At 42.9% G+C, this 16967-nt stretch overlaps 1 protein-coding gene across 3 annotated transcripts in view; it reads left to right on the top strand.

The window, feature by feature from the left end:
- The first annotated feature begins 1733 nt into the window (after positions 1–1733).
- The window catches only part of SHTN1 (shootin 1), a 58170-nt gene continuing 42936 nt past the window's right edge, over positions 1734–16967 (top strand). The window contains exons 1-3 of one of the 3 annotated variants that reach the window (XM_048945063.1): positions 1735–1949; positions 9782–9834; positions 16854–16914. In XM_048945063.1, coding sequence (XP_048801020.1) covers positions 1892–1949; positions 9782–9834; positions 16854–16914 — 172 coding nt within the window. In that variant the 5' untranslated portion in view covers positions 1735–1891. Of the gene's footprint in view, positions 1950–2257; positions 2278–9781; positions 9835–16853; positions 16915–16967 lie in introns of those variants that run through there. The other 2 variants (XM_048945065.1, XM_048945064.1) reach the window with 2 other exon arrangements.

Below are 16967 nucleotides of genomic sequence, written 5' to 3'. Positions count from 1 at the left end.
ACTTTTTTTCCTATTTTGCTTTTCCTACAAATGACTCTGTGCCATCTTTTGAAGAGCTGGATTATAGTATCGTTATTTAGATCCTGTTGATGTCATGGGAGAATTTTTCTCCTGTAGTTAGTGAACATCCCATTCTGCTGCAGCATCTCGCTGGCAGCGTGTCTGTAATTATTTGCATGCTGCTTCCCACAGCCGCTACAGAGCCTTTGTTTTCCAGCGTAATTTCCCCTTCTCTTGTATGGCTGCCTGCAGGAGAGTGGATTTATAACTTCGCTTTTGGAGCAGTTAAATGCATTTTATGCTGACTAGTTCCAAAGAAGACGACTAGCTTCTGAACTTTCCCACGTGGCCTGGGTAGCTGTACCTGAGCATATCGCACCAGTACAGCTCACGTGGGCTCCTGGCTCCTTTCCAGGGCACTATTACATGTGTTATTAACCAGCTCTAGGACAGATAACACTACAGAATAACAACACAAAGTCTCATTGTTTTTTTAAAGGTTTACTGGGTTAAGAAGACTACAGGTTACAGTCAGACAAGAAAGAGGCAGGAGGTCTGAGCAGCAATTCACTATGAAGTTTCTTCACTTTCTTTCACAGATCTTTCTAACTAAGGTTGCTGTGTCTGGGGCAATGTTCCATGTACTGGATGCCATGGTGTGCTACGGGCACTTGCCAAGGAAGGAGATGGAAAAGCTGTGCCTTTGCCAGTGCTTAAAGAATGAATCTGGAGACTGCTGCGGTTCAGTGGACCGCTACTGTGAGCAGCTCCAGTGTGACTGACAGGAGGCTTTTGGAAATGAGCTCAACTTCAGATTTATCCTAGTATTGTCCATTATGAATCGTGAGCCTCATAGCATTTGGTTAGTTAACAACAAGGACAGCAATTTTACTTCAAACTTCTGACTTTAAAGTTTCTGAAGTTCAGCAAAAAAATAGGGTAGAATCAAACTCTGCAGTGACTGCATGCATTCATTGCCAGGTTCCAGAGGAGCTGGGTAGGGTCACTGCTTTAGCACAGAGATAGAATCATAGAGAGATCTCTTTGGTAGGTTGTGATAGGACAACAGGAAATGGTTGCTAACTAAAAGAGGGGACATTTAGAGTGGATGTAAGGAAGAAGATTTTTTACAATAGGGCCAGTGAACGCTGGCACAGGCTGCCCAGAGAGGTGGTGGATGTCCCATCCCTGGAGACACCCAAGGTCAGGCTGGACGGGACTCTCAGCACCGGATGGAGCTGTAGGTGTCCCTGTTCATTGCAGGCAGTTGGACCACATGGCCTTTAAAGGTCCCTTGCAACTCAAACGATTCTGTGATTCTATGTTCATTGCCAGGTCCTCTCCTTTTCCCCTCTGGGATTGCTGGGAAGAACAACCGTGTTCTTCACAGACAAACGGAGCAGGATCTCCACCAAAGCTCTCCGCTCTGATATCGTCCAACGTTTTGTCCGCACTGGACGCTGGAATTGCCCCGCAGCTGCTTCTCTGGAACCTTTGGGAACGCCGCTCTCTACGAACGGTGTCAAAGTGCTCATTAAAGCCCCTCGTGCGCATTTTGGACACCACCCAGAGCAGCACCCCGAGCGCCTCCCGGCGACCTTCCCGCCTCCTTCGCGTCCCTCAGGATTTCGCTTTCGCCCCGCAGCCCCTTGGGTCGCGGCGCGGCCTCACAGGGGCCACCCGGCCGCCGCCCGTCAGGGAGGTGCCGCGCACAGCCCGGGGCGCGGAGCCGCCGCACCCCGCACATGCTCACTGGGGCGCCGCGGGAGTCTGGGCATGTGCAGAGCGGAGCGGGCCGGGCCGTTCGCCGCGCCCGCCGCGCCCCGGGGCCGCGAGAGCCGCCCAAACATTGCCAGGTGTAGCCGGGAGAGGTGAGGCGGAGCGGGGCGGGATGAACAGCTCGGACGAGGAGAAGCAGCTGGAGCTGCTGGTCAGCCTGAAGGACCGAGGTAGGGGCGGGCGGCGCCTCCGGCCGGCTACGAGCGGACCGGCTCTCCTTCCTTCCTTCCTTCCCTCGGCCGCCGCGGGTTCGGGCGGTGGGAGCGCGGCCGCGGGGAGGCGCGAGGCGGCGGCGTGAGAGGGCTGTGCGGGCCGGGCGCGGCCTGCGGCGCAGGGCTGGCGGCTAGCGGTGCGGCCTGGGCGGCCCCCGGCCCCGCTTAGCTTTCGGGTCCCTGCGGGGGGAAAAAAAGCAGGCTTGGAAACGGGAGGCGGCACGTTGCGGCTCTTTGGTCCCGGCCGCCTCGCCTCTCCACAGCTGCCGGTTTTGTGTGCTGTCAGGTGGGTGTCAAGTGAGTGATGGCGCGGGCCGGCTGAGGGCGAGGAGCGCGGCACGTGTCTGGGTGCTGCTGCCTCGTGTGCTGGGAGCCCTCAGCGACAGCTGGCTGTCGGTCTGGCCTCCCACGGTGTCAGTACGTCCTTTCCCCTTTGGAAGAGAAACTCGGCGGGAGTGCCGAGGCATGGAGAAGTGAAAGCCTGGCTTCCTGCAAAGGCTGTTTCGTGAGAAGATCCTCCTTGTTTCTAAACTCCCTGTCCCTGCTCTGTTGTGTGTGGCAGGAGGTGTTAACCAGCCTACGAAGCATCCTCTGTTCCACTCCTAATCAGCACATGAACTTCCCGGTGATACAGCCCATGGCTAGCCCTGATATGCCACAAGTTTCTTTGCTGCCTTTGTAGTGCCAGTGTAAATGAACGAAGGGCACATTGGGTTCCCTGTGTGAGTCACTGCTCAGTGCTTTTGTAGAGAAGTTCAGTGCTTCAGTCTTACGGATGCTCAGGTCCTAAGATAATGGAACATATTGTGTTATTGGTAAGAAGGGACAAGGAAAAAAGTTGGATGCTTAAAAGGTAGCCTGCATCTTCACCAGTCAGTCTGCTTCCAAACCGAACTGGTCTGTAAAAGTTTCGTGGCTGGTTAAACAGATGACAGTCTTTGGGCTTAGTTTTCAATCATCTGAGTTGTGAATGTTTTCTGTGAGCATCTCTCCAGAGACCGGAATGCCTCTGTTCTCAACTTTACATGCAGCAAACATATTACACGCTGTAACTGGATTGGGTCACTTCTGCTGTGCAGCAGGAGCTTTTCTGAAACTAATTTCAGGTGAATGTTTGTGGTCACCCACTTTGACACTTCCTTTTTGCTTTTGCCTGTACAGTCTGCATTGTAAATTCATGATATTTGGTTGTCCCAGCTGGATTCTGACTTACAAGTATTACAGTTGTTGTAAAATTCATGATGATATATGAGTTTTAATAGTGTGGGACCAAAAAATAAGGCTAAAAGGCTGTTTGTTCCCAATTGATTGCTTCCTTCCAGTGCTGCTGGCTTCTGAAGAGTTGTCTGTACCAAAATAATGGCTGCTAAAATGGCAATGCGGAGTTGCTAACGAGGCAAGTATGGGTTGTTCTTCAGAAATCCCAACATCTTGAAATTGCTTTGAGTTTTCTCATTGACTTCAGAAGAACTGGGGTTTCAGTATTGATGTCTGAAAGTCTTCTGCTCAGGTAGACTGAGTGTCCTTTAATGTCTAAAGAGACTTCATGGGACTTCAGGAGTTTGTTCAAGTGAAAGGCACTGTAACTTGAGTGCTAGCTGCCCTAGATCCTTGTAAGCTGTTGAAATAGAAACTAACAGGCAGATCCTGTCCTGTAATGTGCTGTTCTTAATAGATGTTCTCCAAATGTAGGAGTGCTAGTAATTTGTAGGACTGACAAATATTTTTGTGATTGCATGACTGGCTGGGAAGCTGATTTTTATGGGAGAAGAATTATCCAGTAGAAAACTAATTGAAAATACTTGCTTTTTGATATTGCACTGTTTTAGATGCAAACCAGTGCGTTATGCTAACCTGCTGCAGTTAAATGGTGTTAACTGATGGGACTGAAGTGTCCCGAGTACAGAGCCCAGAGATGGTTGGGATGAGGAAGAACAAAACCCGAGTAATTTTCCTCTTTGCTGCTTCTATGTATAGATAAGAATATTACACTGAGAGTATATGGTGGTGGAATGACCTGCAGTCTCTGAAGGCTTGAGATTCTGGGTGTGTGAACTGTTCAGGAGTCCTGTGTTTATTGCATTCGAAGTGGTATATGGCTTGAGACTTATTGCGGCGTTGGGGTCTGTTGTCAGATTTCTGGATTACAGACATTGATTTGAAGGAGTTTGAGCACATTCTCTCGGTAGCCTGCATTCAGTTTCTTTTTCAGGGTGTGTTTTTCCAGTGTTGAGAAACAGCCTGTATATGATGCCAGGTAGCTGCACTGGCTGGCTAGGTGGAGAGGGCAGCAGTTGTGTACGTGGTTGATTGCAGAAACATTTCAGTGCTGCTTTTACTTCCCTTACCAAGGTCAGCAGATTGCACCTGAGGCAGGTATATGGTGGCTGCTGTGCGATTCTCAGTGGCAGCTGAGACACTGACTGGTGTCTGGACAAATTCACTTGGCTGTTTGGCACAGCTCTGCACAGCGACAAGGACACTGAAACTGTCTGTGAGCACGATAGCTTATCTTTCACCCATGCTGAATTTTCCAGGTCCTGTGGATTAGACCTGGATACTTGACACTGCTTGCTCTTCAGCTTGCTCTGTTGCCAAGTTTAAGGTGAATATCATGGAGAAACACGATCTCTGTACCAATGATACTTAAGCCTTACAAGTATTATTTGAGTTTTCATTCTACGAATAGCTTTCTGAGATGGCTTGATTAGATGAAGCAGGTATGCTATGAATATTAGCATTACCTAAATGCCCCTTTTTTACCTAAAAGTGGTGTTTTCAGCAGGGCGCCAAACCAGCCTAAGAGCTGCATGGTAGCCAGCATGGAAGATTGCCATGCTTGTCTTTGGTTTTATTGGTGCTGCTGAAATTTTGCTCTTAAAGAAGCACCTTCAGCTGTGTGATATCTTTGTGTAGCTGAAAACAGCAGTCAGCAGTCACAACATCTGGAGTTATACATTATGTAAGCACTTCCCCTGCCACTATCACAAACTCCTGGTGACTTGGCTAAATTACTGTAGTTAATGACCACCATCAACTGCAGATGTACTAAACATGATTTTCTTAATCTATTTTAAAGATCTTATCTATGTTTGTGTTGGCTATTTTATTTTTTATGAAGTGTGATGATTCTGAGTCTCTCATCCCAAACGTTTTTCTTATTTTAAGATCTACAAACTCTCTTTAAAAAAACATAGCACCACAACGTTTGAACGCATCTTCTTTAGAGCTTCTTTAGGCTGGCATGAAAATCTGAGAGTAGTGCTATGTACGTGTTATTGACAAGCTCTTAATGTGATTTCACAAATTTGTTCTTCGTGACAGGTAATTTTTATGGCCAGAGAGCCTTTTTCATTCAGTTGGGATCAGTTGGGATGCCCTGTTGGCTTTTGCATTTCCTTCTGTAGACATCTGCTCTACACACTTTTTCCCATGTACATGTGTTTTTGAGTTTTTGTGTGCAGAAGCCATCGTTTCCCCAGCAGAACCCATTGTGTATAAATGCTTTCTTCATTTGTTAGAGTTTAACAGTGCTTCCTGCTTCAGCTCTTTGGTGTAACGCTGTCTGTTTTTTCAGAAAGTTGTGAAGGCAAATTGTTTTATATAAGCTTAATGGTTAAGCTTTATCAGGCTGTGGTATGTTTAATTTCCCCTTCTGTTTTCCAGGGAGCTAGGGGACTCCCAGGATGCAGTGTAGGATACAGCAAAGTGTTTGCTAGTTGAACCTTACAGTTGGCACATGGCTGATACTACCAATGCCACGCCATGTCCTGCTGGAAGAGAGATTGCCTGGGCATAGCAGAAGGGATCTTTGACCTAAGATTGGGAACAACAGAAAAATCCAGTCCTTCTGGCCTGTGTTTTTACTCCTGAGAGCAGTTCACAGGTCTCCTGCACACTTGGCTTGTCAGGAGTTTGTTGCGCAAACTGCCTCCCAGATAGCAACAGATTTGGCCTGGCTGTTTTCCAGGTGCACAAGGGTCCAGCCTGATGGAGCTTCTCTTGTGCTCATGCTATCAGGGATGGTTCTCCCTCTCATGGTGTCCAAAGCTGCCAAAGGCCAGCTGTGAATTTGCTTCTACCAACACATTTCATTAGGATAGCTTTTTGCACTGCAAGCTTTGGCTCTTGCCTGCACCAGTAAATGCATGCCAGCCTGCAGCCCACAAGGATCGATAGTGGAGTGACCTGTGCTTTCCTTGTGCACTACTTATTTATTTGATTAAGTAAGTCTGGAATGCTGAAGTGGCATTATGGGCTGATTTGACGTGGAAGGGCTCTCCATGTACTTGAAGGCCAGTCTGGTTTGCAGTATAAATGCTGAAGTATATGAGTGTAGAATTTTCTTATTTGTGATTTTTAATATGCAACTTTAGGATGTTTTTTTTTGTAATAAAAGACTGGGAAATCTCATTGTGTATACATGCAGGTGTCTTTTCTGTTGTTCAGTGTAAATTATAATCATAACCTAATTGTAACTCTTTTGATCTTGTTTTACTAATAAGTGCTTTTTAACATAACATGTATATAAATATATAAATCAACTAATGGAGGTGACACATCTTCTGTTAGTAAATCCACATTCAGACTAGTTGAAAATAAGATCAGTGCTGGCTGGGAGTACGTTTTGTGTGGGTTGGGAGCTGTAGCCAAGAATATTCTGTTCTTTTTCCTTCACAAAATTTTTGTTTCTTTGGTGTTGAAATCAACTTGTAGTGTTGCACCTCAGTCTGCAAGAAGTTAGCCTGCAGCAATGAAATTTATATCCTGCTACATTATTTCCATCACACTGCTGTGTATCAGGAATAAATCTGTTAAAGATAAACTGGTATCTGTCAGGCAGTGGCAGTATTCCAAGGTATGTGATAGGTATTTAGTAAGGTTCTTCAGGGTTCGTGGGAGGTGAGTGGATACAGAGTAGGAATTTTACTATTCATGTGTGTTACAGTGCTGATTCTTTGAGGAAAATGATGTAGAGCTCTAGAATTTCAGTAGCATCTTTAGTATAGCATCTTCATTGTTTGTTTCGCACACTGCTAATCTTTATTTGCAGGGTAATGTAAGTGCAGCATAATCTGAATGAGCCAATGTGAGATGTAAGATTTCGGATGCTGAGATGCCATTGTCAGGAGTACGCTGTGTGGGAGCCTTTGTAGAATAAGGAGAAGTGATAGTTCTGGCTTCTACAGAGGAGTTAGATCCTGTTGTACCAGGATTTGCTTGTGGTTTGTCATTCAAGGGAAAAGTGATAATGATACTTTTTCTCCCAAAAATGATTTTAGGGCTAAAAAACTCTATATGAGTTTTACAACATGAAGTGGCATCTAGTTGCTGCTGTATTGGTTTTCCTAGGACAGCTATAGAGTGATGAGATCATTTCTACATTTGTGCACTTCCTCACTTCAGTGAACATTAGTTGGGCTTGTGACTCTTTCAGGGGCAGCCTCAAAACTCTGTTGTACATTAAACTTTGAAAGTTTAGCAGAAAACATGTGGTCATTTTCTAATTATTATTTGACTTTCCTGATAAAAAGAGCAGACTCTTCATTAGCATTTTGTAAATCCATACCTGAAAATCTAAAGAGTGAGATCTGTATGGAGACACGATGATCCAGAAATTACCTTGCATAAAGGTCTCAAAATAAGATAGCAGAACACTGCTACTTATATTCAAGAAAAAAGTAATTGTTTTCTTAATTCCAGCAAGGGAGTGGCCGTGGTGAAAAGACAATGCAGTGTGAGCTTGGCACAAAGCAGCTGAGCGTAGAATGATGGAATCACAAGGTTGGGAAGGACCTACAAGATCATCTAGTCCAACCATCCTCCCATTACCTTTGCTACCACAACGACGGTTTTGTGTTTTCATTCCACTGCAAATGTGTTGTGCCCTACCAACAGCTGTAGAAGAAGGAATGGCTTCCTCCAACACGCAGTTCAATTTCCAATCACGTAGATGTGCTGTTAGCACGGGTTGTTGGAGTGTTGTGTAAGCTCCTGGCTGCCTGGCTTTGTGGGAACTTGTTCCTGTGTCCCAGCCTGAGGTGCTTATGACTTCAGAACTGTTGGTTCACAGAGCAGATGAGAGCTGCACTCACATTTTTCATTGCATAACAAATGTGAGTTGGCCTTAAAAGTGAACACATGCTATCAGTTTACAAGTACAAGGAAGCAGTATCTGCTGATACAGACTTCATCCTTTTCTTGAATCTTAGCTCTGGTGTTAGAAGCCTGCCTCTGTTTTCCTAACGGGAGCACAGAAATGGCTTAGCAGTAGAGCAGTGATCAGGAGACATAGCTTTTACATTCCTGGATAAGAAGTGTGTTTTGTTTCACTTCGCAAGCTCTTCAGGTTAACATATCAGCAAGGTGTTGCCAGGACCCTGTTCCTGGTCTGAGCGTGCCAGAGCCCTGTGTTAGAGGGACTTGCTGAGGAGCTGCAACTGCAGTCTGTCTCCCAGACTCTTTGTACTTTGTACCCATTTCTCTACAATGAAATGGTCTTGGAGAAAATAAAGTAATTTGAGTTTGTTATGTTTGATATATTTCCTTGTGAGTAACAGATGTGCTTAAGACAAGTAGAACTGTGAAATCTTAGACGTAGCTTTCAGGAGTGAGTCGAATTTGTTATATTTGAACAGATTTTGAAACACTGGGGTTAGGGGAGAAGAGAAACTTCACAGCAGTGCACAGCACAACTTGATTTCTAAGAGCTTTGTGTTTGAAAGTGTTGGGGTATTTAAAACTGGAAAGGAATAGCAGGTTTTCAGGTTGCTCCAGACTTTACAGGGTCATGTCTTCAGATGAAGTTTCTCTTACCATCTTACCCTACAGTATCTCTATCATCTGAAAGCTAGGTATTCAAAACCTTTATCCAGTTCTGCTTAAGCTGGATTAAAATAACACTGGTGTGCTGGTATAACTTCCTCTTGTATGTGAGAACGTTTTGAAGAAGTGGGTATTGAGGGGCTGGAATAAGAGGCAGGATAATGTCTTATTTTATTCGTGTAGCATGCATCTTAAAGGCTGAACAGAGTTCCCTTCTAGCACAATTAGTTTCTTTACTACTTTGAAGATGCGTTCACACTTTTTCATAATAGTAGTAGAAATTCTTGAAGGCTGAAACAGTCCTGGCACACACAGTAAAATCCCATAGACTGATGGATTATTTCTGTGCATCATTTATTGGTTTGAAACAAGGGACCTTCAGCATCCCGGAGGTTGAGCTGCTCCTTGCTGATCCCTGCAGCAAGGATCACGAGTTCTTGTGTGATCTTGTATAAACCGTGCTATCTTCTTATGTCTTCCTCATGGACTGTAAAGGAAAAAAGCATCTTGTAGGACTTCTGCTGTGAGAAAATATTTAAAGAAATAAGAAAGGTGCTCAGCTCTTCTGGAGGTGTGTGTGCGTATCTATGCGTAACAGTGTTAAGTTAACAGTGCCTGCTGCCATTAATCTGTAACCTGAGCCAGTGTGGGTTTAAGCTAGTGTCTACAAGCCAGTGCATTCACCTTGTAATTTTTGAACTCAGTCAATAAGATTGTTTAACTTTCCATTGATCAACAATTGATTGTTTTGAGAGCTACTATCCTTTTCAGATGCTTTCCAATTACTTCTATTCTAAAAGGATGTCCAGTTGATCCATAGGCTATTAATAAAGTTTACGACCCATGTTATTCAAAGTCTACGTAGATAGCCAGAAGAGCTTTAAAATGAATAAGTAGAAAGTTAATCTGAGTAAAAGAGATGTTGCAATGTTAACCTTTTTTTTTTCTTTATTTTTCTTTTATAGCTATTGGCGAATATGAAGAGCTTAGAGCAGAAAATAAGAAAACGAAAGAGGAGGTTTGTATTGAAGGATAATTTCCTTAATACTAAAATGTTAAATATCAGAATATTTTATTGAGAGGTTATTGTCTGCTTTTGTGAGCTCCGCTGATTATTTAAAATGGCATCACTAATCAATACTTCTTGCACCTATATGTGTTAAGGAGCAAAGGAAGTAACTCCCAGCAGCTGTTCTAGCTGTCTTAGACCAGAAAAGTTGCTATAAATGTGTGAGTATATATATTTAAGTGACTATTTCTATAGCTGGTTTATATTGTCAGTGTAGGCCAAACACAAGTGTTTAAATATTCTTAGGAAAACTTGTTTCCTTTGGATCCAAACATTGTTATGTTACAGCTTGATTTGTGTGCTGAAACTTAATGAATAGGAAATAGAACAACTCCTGCCCTAACCAGTCCTTCTACACATTCAGAATGTGGGAGTACGATTTCTGAAGTTACTCAGTTCTCTCTCTCCACAAGATTTCTTTGAATAGGAGATGTCTCACCTCGACATTCAGAGTGCAGCTGAAAACAGATTTGCCGTGTATCGCATATCCTGTTGTGAAATATGTGCACCTATGTAACTTGAAAAGAGACTTTGAATTTATAGACTAGACATCATTCATTACTGTGGGCTCTATTTTTTTAATGTTCTGAGCTTTGGTGATACAAACATAAGTGCCACTTTCCAGATTTGTTAATGTAATCATGGTAAGCTGTTTTCCTAGTAATGAGGTTCAGCACGTTTGGCAGGGTGTCTCTCCTCACCCTGGACTCCTGTGAGAATCCCAATGAGAATAGAGAACTTGGAAAGAGGCTTGATGACAATTATTTAGACTGCATAACGATGTCAATGTGCAAAAAGTTTTTAGCAGGTATCTGCCAAAAGAAACTGTGATCAGTGAAAACCTCCTATCAGGTCTAGATAGTGGGGAAGGCAATGAGGGCACTGCCACTCTGTATGGTGAGCAGAAGATTCCCCTTTCTCCAGTACTAGGGAACATTATTAGCTGCCAGAGCGTGAAGGTTTAGTTGTGCTTTCTGTGAAGTCATTTCTAAAATGTCAATTTTAGTCTGGTTGTTATAAACGTTGCAATTCAAAGTTGTAATGGGGAGACCTTGTCCTTAACTACTTTCTCATTATTAAAAAAAACCTCAGAGCTTCTTTTCATATTATGTTTCAGCAATGATTCTGTATATATCCACTGAGCTCAGCATATTCTGCTTCACTCCCTCCTTCCCAATGATAGCATCTCTGTTGTGCTTATTCCTGCATTCTCATTCGCTGTCCTACGCCAGAGCTCCAGATATCCCAGGAAATCTGTCCTTGATATTCACTACTGAGAAAACTGTGGCAGTTAACTTCTAGTGCATGGGAGAAGGAGTCTGTCCAGCACAGTACACCGTCTCTGGCAAAGGCCAGCAGCAGAGAGGGAGGGATGTAAGATCATGTGCAGTACGTCCCCAGAGTACTCCTCTAGTCTGCAGACTGTCTGTAACCCATATATTGAGCTATGTGTTTTCTGTGTATTCTGCCCCCAACAACTCTGTCTTTATTGCATGTGTTCAGGCTTCCCTTGAGCTGATGTTGGTGAATTGGCTTCTGTTACATGCAAGGAGTTCCGTAATGGGACTTTCCCATGCCTGGAAAATGAGTGCTCCAGCCTTGCCCTGAAACTTTGTCATAATAACTTGGGAGTTTCTTCAGGAAAGTTTTCTTTGTGTCAAGGAAAAGACGGATTATTGTTCAGGAGGGTTTCTTCGAACTGCATTTTTATTAACAATTTTTTTTTCCAAAGACAACTTAAATGAAAAAAAAAAAAAAAGATGAAATGCGAGGTTCTGAGGTTACTGCTACATTCTGCTTTTCTTTCTTGTTCCTCTTTTCCACAAGATGTCTTATTACTGCATGTGTGTAGTCACTCTCGTGTGCTTCTTCTGAAACCTGCTATGATGCTTCTCAAAATACTGGGATAACAGTTGAGAATCCTCCAGCACATTCTTAAATGATTTGCCCAGCTGTAAGATGGGAGGTGTGAGAACCTCCATCCTGCAGACTGGTGAGCTTATGTATGCAGTTCTGCTTAATTGTTGAAGTGCTTGGACTGAAGTGGTTAAGTGTGAGGCTGTAAGTACATTTCTTGTACACAGAAAGAATCTACTGTTAAGGAGTTCATGGCTGTGTTTACTTACAGCACCAATACTGGAAGAAACTATTGTAGGGCTGTGTAATCCTGCAAGCTTATTAGTGTCTCTGAAACTGTATGTCTAGTCTATGCTTTGCAAGATCAAACGTGATGCTGGAAGAATTGTGACACAAGCTGTCTGTGTTTTTGGCTCTTGGAAGCTGCAAGTAAATTCTGTTCCAATTTCTGCCACTGTCTGTCAGGGTGTAAGCTTCCTCTGTATCCATTATGGACAACACAATTGCATCCAAGATGCGAGGGAATTTTTTAAAGACTTGCAGGTGATCTGTGGGAAGTACCACATAAAGTCAGTCTTTATGTCTGTGCTTTTGTTACGCTCCGTGGAATTTATTTTTCTAAGTCACCAGTACACACGTATGACAGCAACATGAGCTGCCTCAGTTTAACTAATGGAAAAGCGATCCTGCTTCATATTAGATCCTAGTGGAACTAAGTGCACTGCAGATGTGTAACTCAGCATCAAATGTAATTTATTTTTTGAAAATGTGTGCTCTTTGTCCAGTATTTTTCTTTCTTTTTCAGATTAGAAAGTCAATTGTCTTTTATGCGTACTATGTTTAAAAAAACACTGCTTAAGAGAGTGCTACTAACCTTGGCAATTCAGGAGTAAAAGATCAGATCTTTGGTCCACTGTGTTTCTTCCTCAACCCTCGTTAAACTGCCGATTTGGAGATCTCTGATGGGGTCTCTGACAAAATTGGTGCAGGCGTTTTTTTAATTTATATTTTTAAATACTTTCAAAAACTGGAGCAAAAATGATGTTGGCAGATCACTTCGGTCTTCCTTTTAATTGAAGTAACCAACTAAACATGCATGCTAGTTCACAAAAAATAGAAGGTAACTAACATTCAGTTACACACAAATATAGTTAATATGCAGTTCTGATATATTCATAGTCAGAGCATGAATAAATATTTGACTACTTGCTAATCAGCCAGAAATGACTCCAAACACTGGTTTTGACAGTGTTTTGTCATTCTGCCAGTAGGGGGAAAAAAAGCAAGACAGCTTTCCAAAACAGTAGGTGTAATACTGTATCTCTGATACATCATTCATGGTGTTTGTTCTGTTAAAGCACGTGTACAGAGTGGATTATATGTTTTGTCACCAAATGGGAACAGAGAAGGGATTCTGCCTTGATGACATGCTCATTCTTTCTAGGAGCATAGCAAATGTCATGGGATACTTTTGCACGCTGTGCCAAACTAATAATTTTAGAACAAGCATTAAATCTGCATAAATTGTACAATCTGTGTAAAAGGGACAGAATGTATCTTGTGTTGCTTAGCAATGGCTTAATTGACTATATGGCTGCTATGTGAACTTCTTGTATTTTAATATCTGGGCTGAACAATCTCCTTCTTGTTTTTGCCCTTTGAAGGCCTTTTACTGAAAGCAGTAGGAGCTTATGCAAAAAATAGTTGGCAAAATAGATGACTGCTAGATGAAAATCAGAGAAGAAATCCACCAATTGCCTCCCTGAAACTAATGGCAAAAAGTCATGGGATGAGCAGAGTGGGTGTGCAAACCACAGCCTTCCAGGTGGTTGTATGCACTGGCTGCGCAGCATCGCCTGGTCCTATCAGGTTCCTGTGCTGGCAGGATACTCTCTTGCTACTGTGCTCGTTCCCAGTGCAGGCCAAGTTTGTTTACTATCATTCACATCACTGAATATGCAATGTTTGGTGTGAGCACCAGTGTTTGCCATGTAGGTGATTTGCTTCTAAGCAGTGGACATATTAGTCTGTTCTGTCTGCATTAGAAAGGAAAGGATGGTCTCTGAATGTTTGCCTCAAAAGGAACAATCTCGTAATGAGCTGCGTTGGCAAAGGTCCTACAACTGCTGCTTTAAAGGTGAAGAATTGAGGAATTGAAAAGATGAATTTTGGAAACGGAGCTGTTACTTCTTTCTAAATGGACAAATGCAATGACTTCTTGTTGCATTGGCTCCTGTACCTAGTTCAGGACTGAAATGTCTGTTGCCTATTAGCACTGGTTTACATTGGGATAATGATGCTATTAAACATAGTAAATAAAATGGTATAAATGGTTATTTTGTTGGAACTCTTAGCATAATAAAGTTTAAAACAGAAGAAATGGCTGACAAGCCAGGAGTAAGCTGCTTTTATTCCATTTGAGGATATTCTTGAGTTTGGAGCTGTTGGTTACTTCTGACAAGGGAATAAATGCTTGAAAACTACTCTTCATCAGTTCATGCACTTGAATGAAAAGTGAGCAATGTATTTTACAGCAGTAGAACATTGCTTCTCTTTTAACATTTAGGATGAGTGGTGTGCTTGTTAATTAACAATTCTGCTGTATATGTCTCTGCTGCCTTTTTGAAATGAAGAGGTCTTGAATTTTGATGACTTCTGTGCATTTTGTAAGAACAGTTGGTATATCTGCATTTGAAATTTTTCTCCATTTCCTATCAGTGTTTCTTGTCACAAATCTTAATCATTTTGTGTGAATAGCTTGCAGAACTTTCAGGTTGTAATGGTACAAAGAGTTAAAGATACTCTCAACTTTCTCTTATTTTTAGCCAGTTTGAAGATAAATGAATTTTTGTTTTTGCAGGGCTGTGTAATGGCTTTGCTTGTGCAGGTCTGATTGCAAGACAAAAGGCAAACTGCTTTCCATTGATCATTTCAGCAAGGGCAACAATCTGCCGCTCTCCTTTTCTTCCTGCTCTTTTATTCTGAAGCACAGCAGCCACCAAAGGAAAATATTCAGAAAGCTGTAGCTGGGAGCAGGAATTACTCTGCAGAGACCCAAAACTGCGGACCCTGATTGTGCAAAGAAACGTGTAGCTATCAGGAGAATCGTCTAGTTTGCTGTGGTCCGAGTGGAGCCCTCTGCAAATAGCACTCAAGGTGAAGTGGAATGGGTCATTTAACTTCCCTTTTCACTGTGCAGGCAAAGCTGTTACACTTTGCAGCGTGTTTCTGGGGGATTTCAAAAGGAATTTTTTCTCCTGTGGTAGAGGATGCGATATGCTTGCTGCATCAATGTTTCCATCTGCAGGAAAGCATCTTTGTGACTTCCACAGGCAACAGATTAGATCCTTAAAATGCTAATTTTTGTGTATATATATATTTTTAAACTGAGCAACTGATGCTTGGATTGAGTGGGATTTATCCTTCATGTGCAGAGGGCTGTAAGCACGCAGAGCGCAGAAAACTCCGTGGGTGAACTATGCCAGTATAGTACAGTGTCTCTGTTGTAAAATGTGAAGAGGCAGCAGCTGCAGCAGCTCACGCTGCTCCTCCTTTGCAGTGCAGCTGTGCTGTGCGGGAGCAGTCAGAACTACTTCCTTTCTGTGTCTTACTGCCTTCTGTTCTTACACTGTGCTGCTGCTGGTAAGGTAAGACAAAATTCTGCTGAGGAAGCTGAGAGAGGGAGGGCAGCAAGCGGCAGGATTCTTGCACACGTTTCCCTTTCCGTCTTTCCTATGCAGGATGCTCCTAACTTCTTTGACCCCCACAGTGCCAGATGAAACAGCGTGTCCTTCTCTGGCACTGCTTGGCAGCATGGCTTGCTCCTTCTGCGGCTCTTCCCTGTTTTACAGACCCTTATCCCTGCTCAGCAACTGCCCTTCATCTCATCACTCCGAAGCAGCAAAAGGAGAGATTGCTCAAGTGCAGCTCCTGCAGGCAGCCATCAGCAGTAGCTTCCAGTGCTAGCTCTGGGACTGCTCCCATGGTGCCACCGGTGACAGCCTTTACTTATCCAAGAGCAGGTCCTTCTTTGGGCTTCATCCAAAGTCCCTAGGGGCTGAGAGAAGGGCTCTTGTGAATTTGGCTTCCTTTGAATCAGGCTCTCCTCCTTGTTACTTAACAGCAGGCTCCTTTCCCGGCGAACTCAAAGTGGGTCCTCATGTGGAAAAACTGAAAATCGAGCAAAATCATTTCAGCTTTCTTCTTTTCCCAGTTCTGTTCCAGTGATTGGAGTCATTGTAACTGCAGGAGGAGTTGCACTGTAAGGAACTCGGTCACATAGATCTTTTCCAGAAGTTGATTTGTGATCTTGAATACGCACGGCTGCGTGTGAGGAAGAATGTTGGTACACCATGAGTGTGAGCTGCGTTATGTGCCAGTCATACTTCCCCCCGGGTCATGTGTTTTTCAGTGTGGTTAATCGCTCACTGTGCCTCTTGTGAAGTTTACTCATTTCTGTGGTTTCTTTCATTTGCTTCTAAAAGGGGTTTTATTAGAAAAGTCTATTGAATGTCTGTTTTGTTCTTTGTCTTTGATGACATCTTTCCATCGTAAGATAGATGATTGCAACCCTTTGTAGTATTGGTGTTAACCTGAAAATTAATGGAAGTGAGATGGTATGAAAATGAGTATCCTTCCCTTTTTAATATCGAATCCTTTTTCATAGTGTTATGAAACTCAATTGGATGTGCCTTGTTATTGACTGTGGGTATTTTTATTGCATGTGGTACGAATAGAAATGGACGTATTTTCTAAATCTGTTTGTGTTAAAGAAACTGGACTTAAAGCACATTCATGTCACGTGGTACCTGGATGACTGTTTATATCAGTTTTGGATAACATAGGTTTTCTAAAGCTTTTTGAGTAGCGCTGAAGTGAAGTCAAAAATCAAGTACAACTTGTCATTCTGTAAAGAAATGCTCTGGATGATGACTTTTAAATTAAAGCTCCCATCAATCTAATATGACTGAGAGTAAAAAGATATTATGCTTTGATAGGCTTCTGAACATTATTGTTCCTGTAGGTGATCTTTGTTTATTTTTGCATGTTGTGATTGACTGCTAATTAAATAACTGGGATCAGTGTTTCATTTCAGTTTTCTCTTTTCCTAGTGTGACAAAATCAAGCAAGAACGAGATGAGGCTGTCAAAAAACTGGAGGAGTTTCAGAAGAGTAAGTTGACGTGTTAGTGGAAATTTGCTTGATGTGAAGAAGAATATAGTTCT

This window comes from Lagopus muta, chromosome 5 (genome assembly GCF_023343835.1).
Source record: "Lagopus muta isolate bLagMut1 chromosome 5, bLagMut1 primary, whole genome shotgun sequence".
NCBI classification, from domain to species: Eukaryota; Metazoa; Chordata; class Aves; order Galliformes; family Phasianidae; genus Lagopus; species Lagopus muta.
Note: the sequence above shows the minus strand (reverse complement) of the source record. Positions and strands in the feature narration are given on the sequence as shown.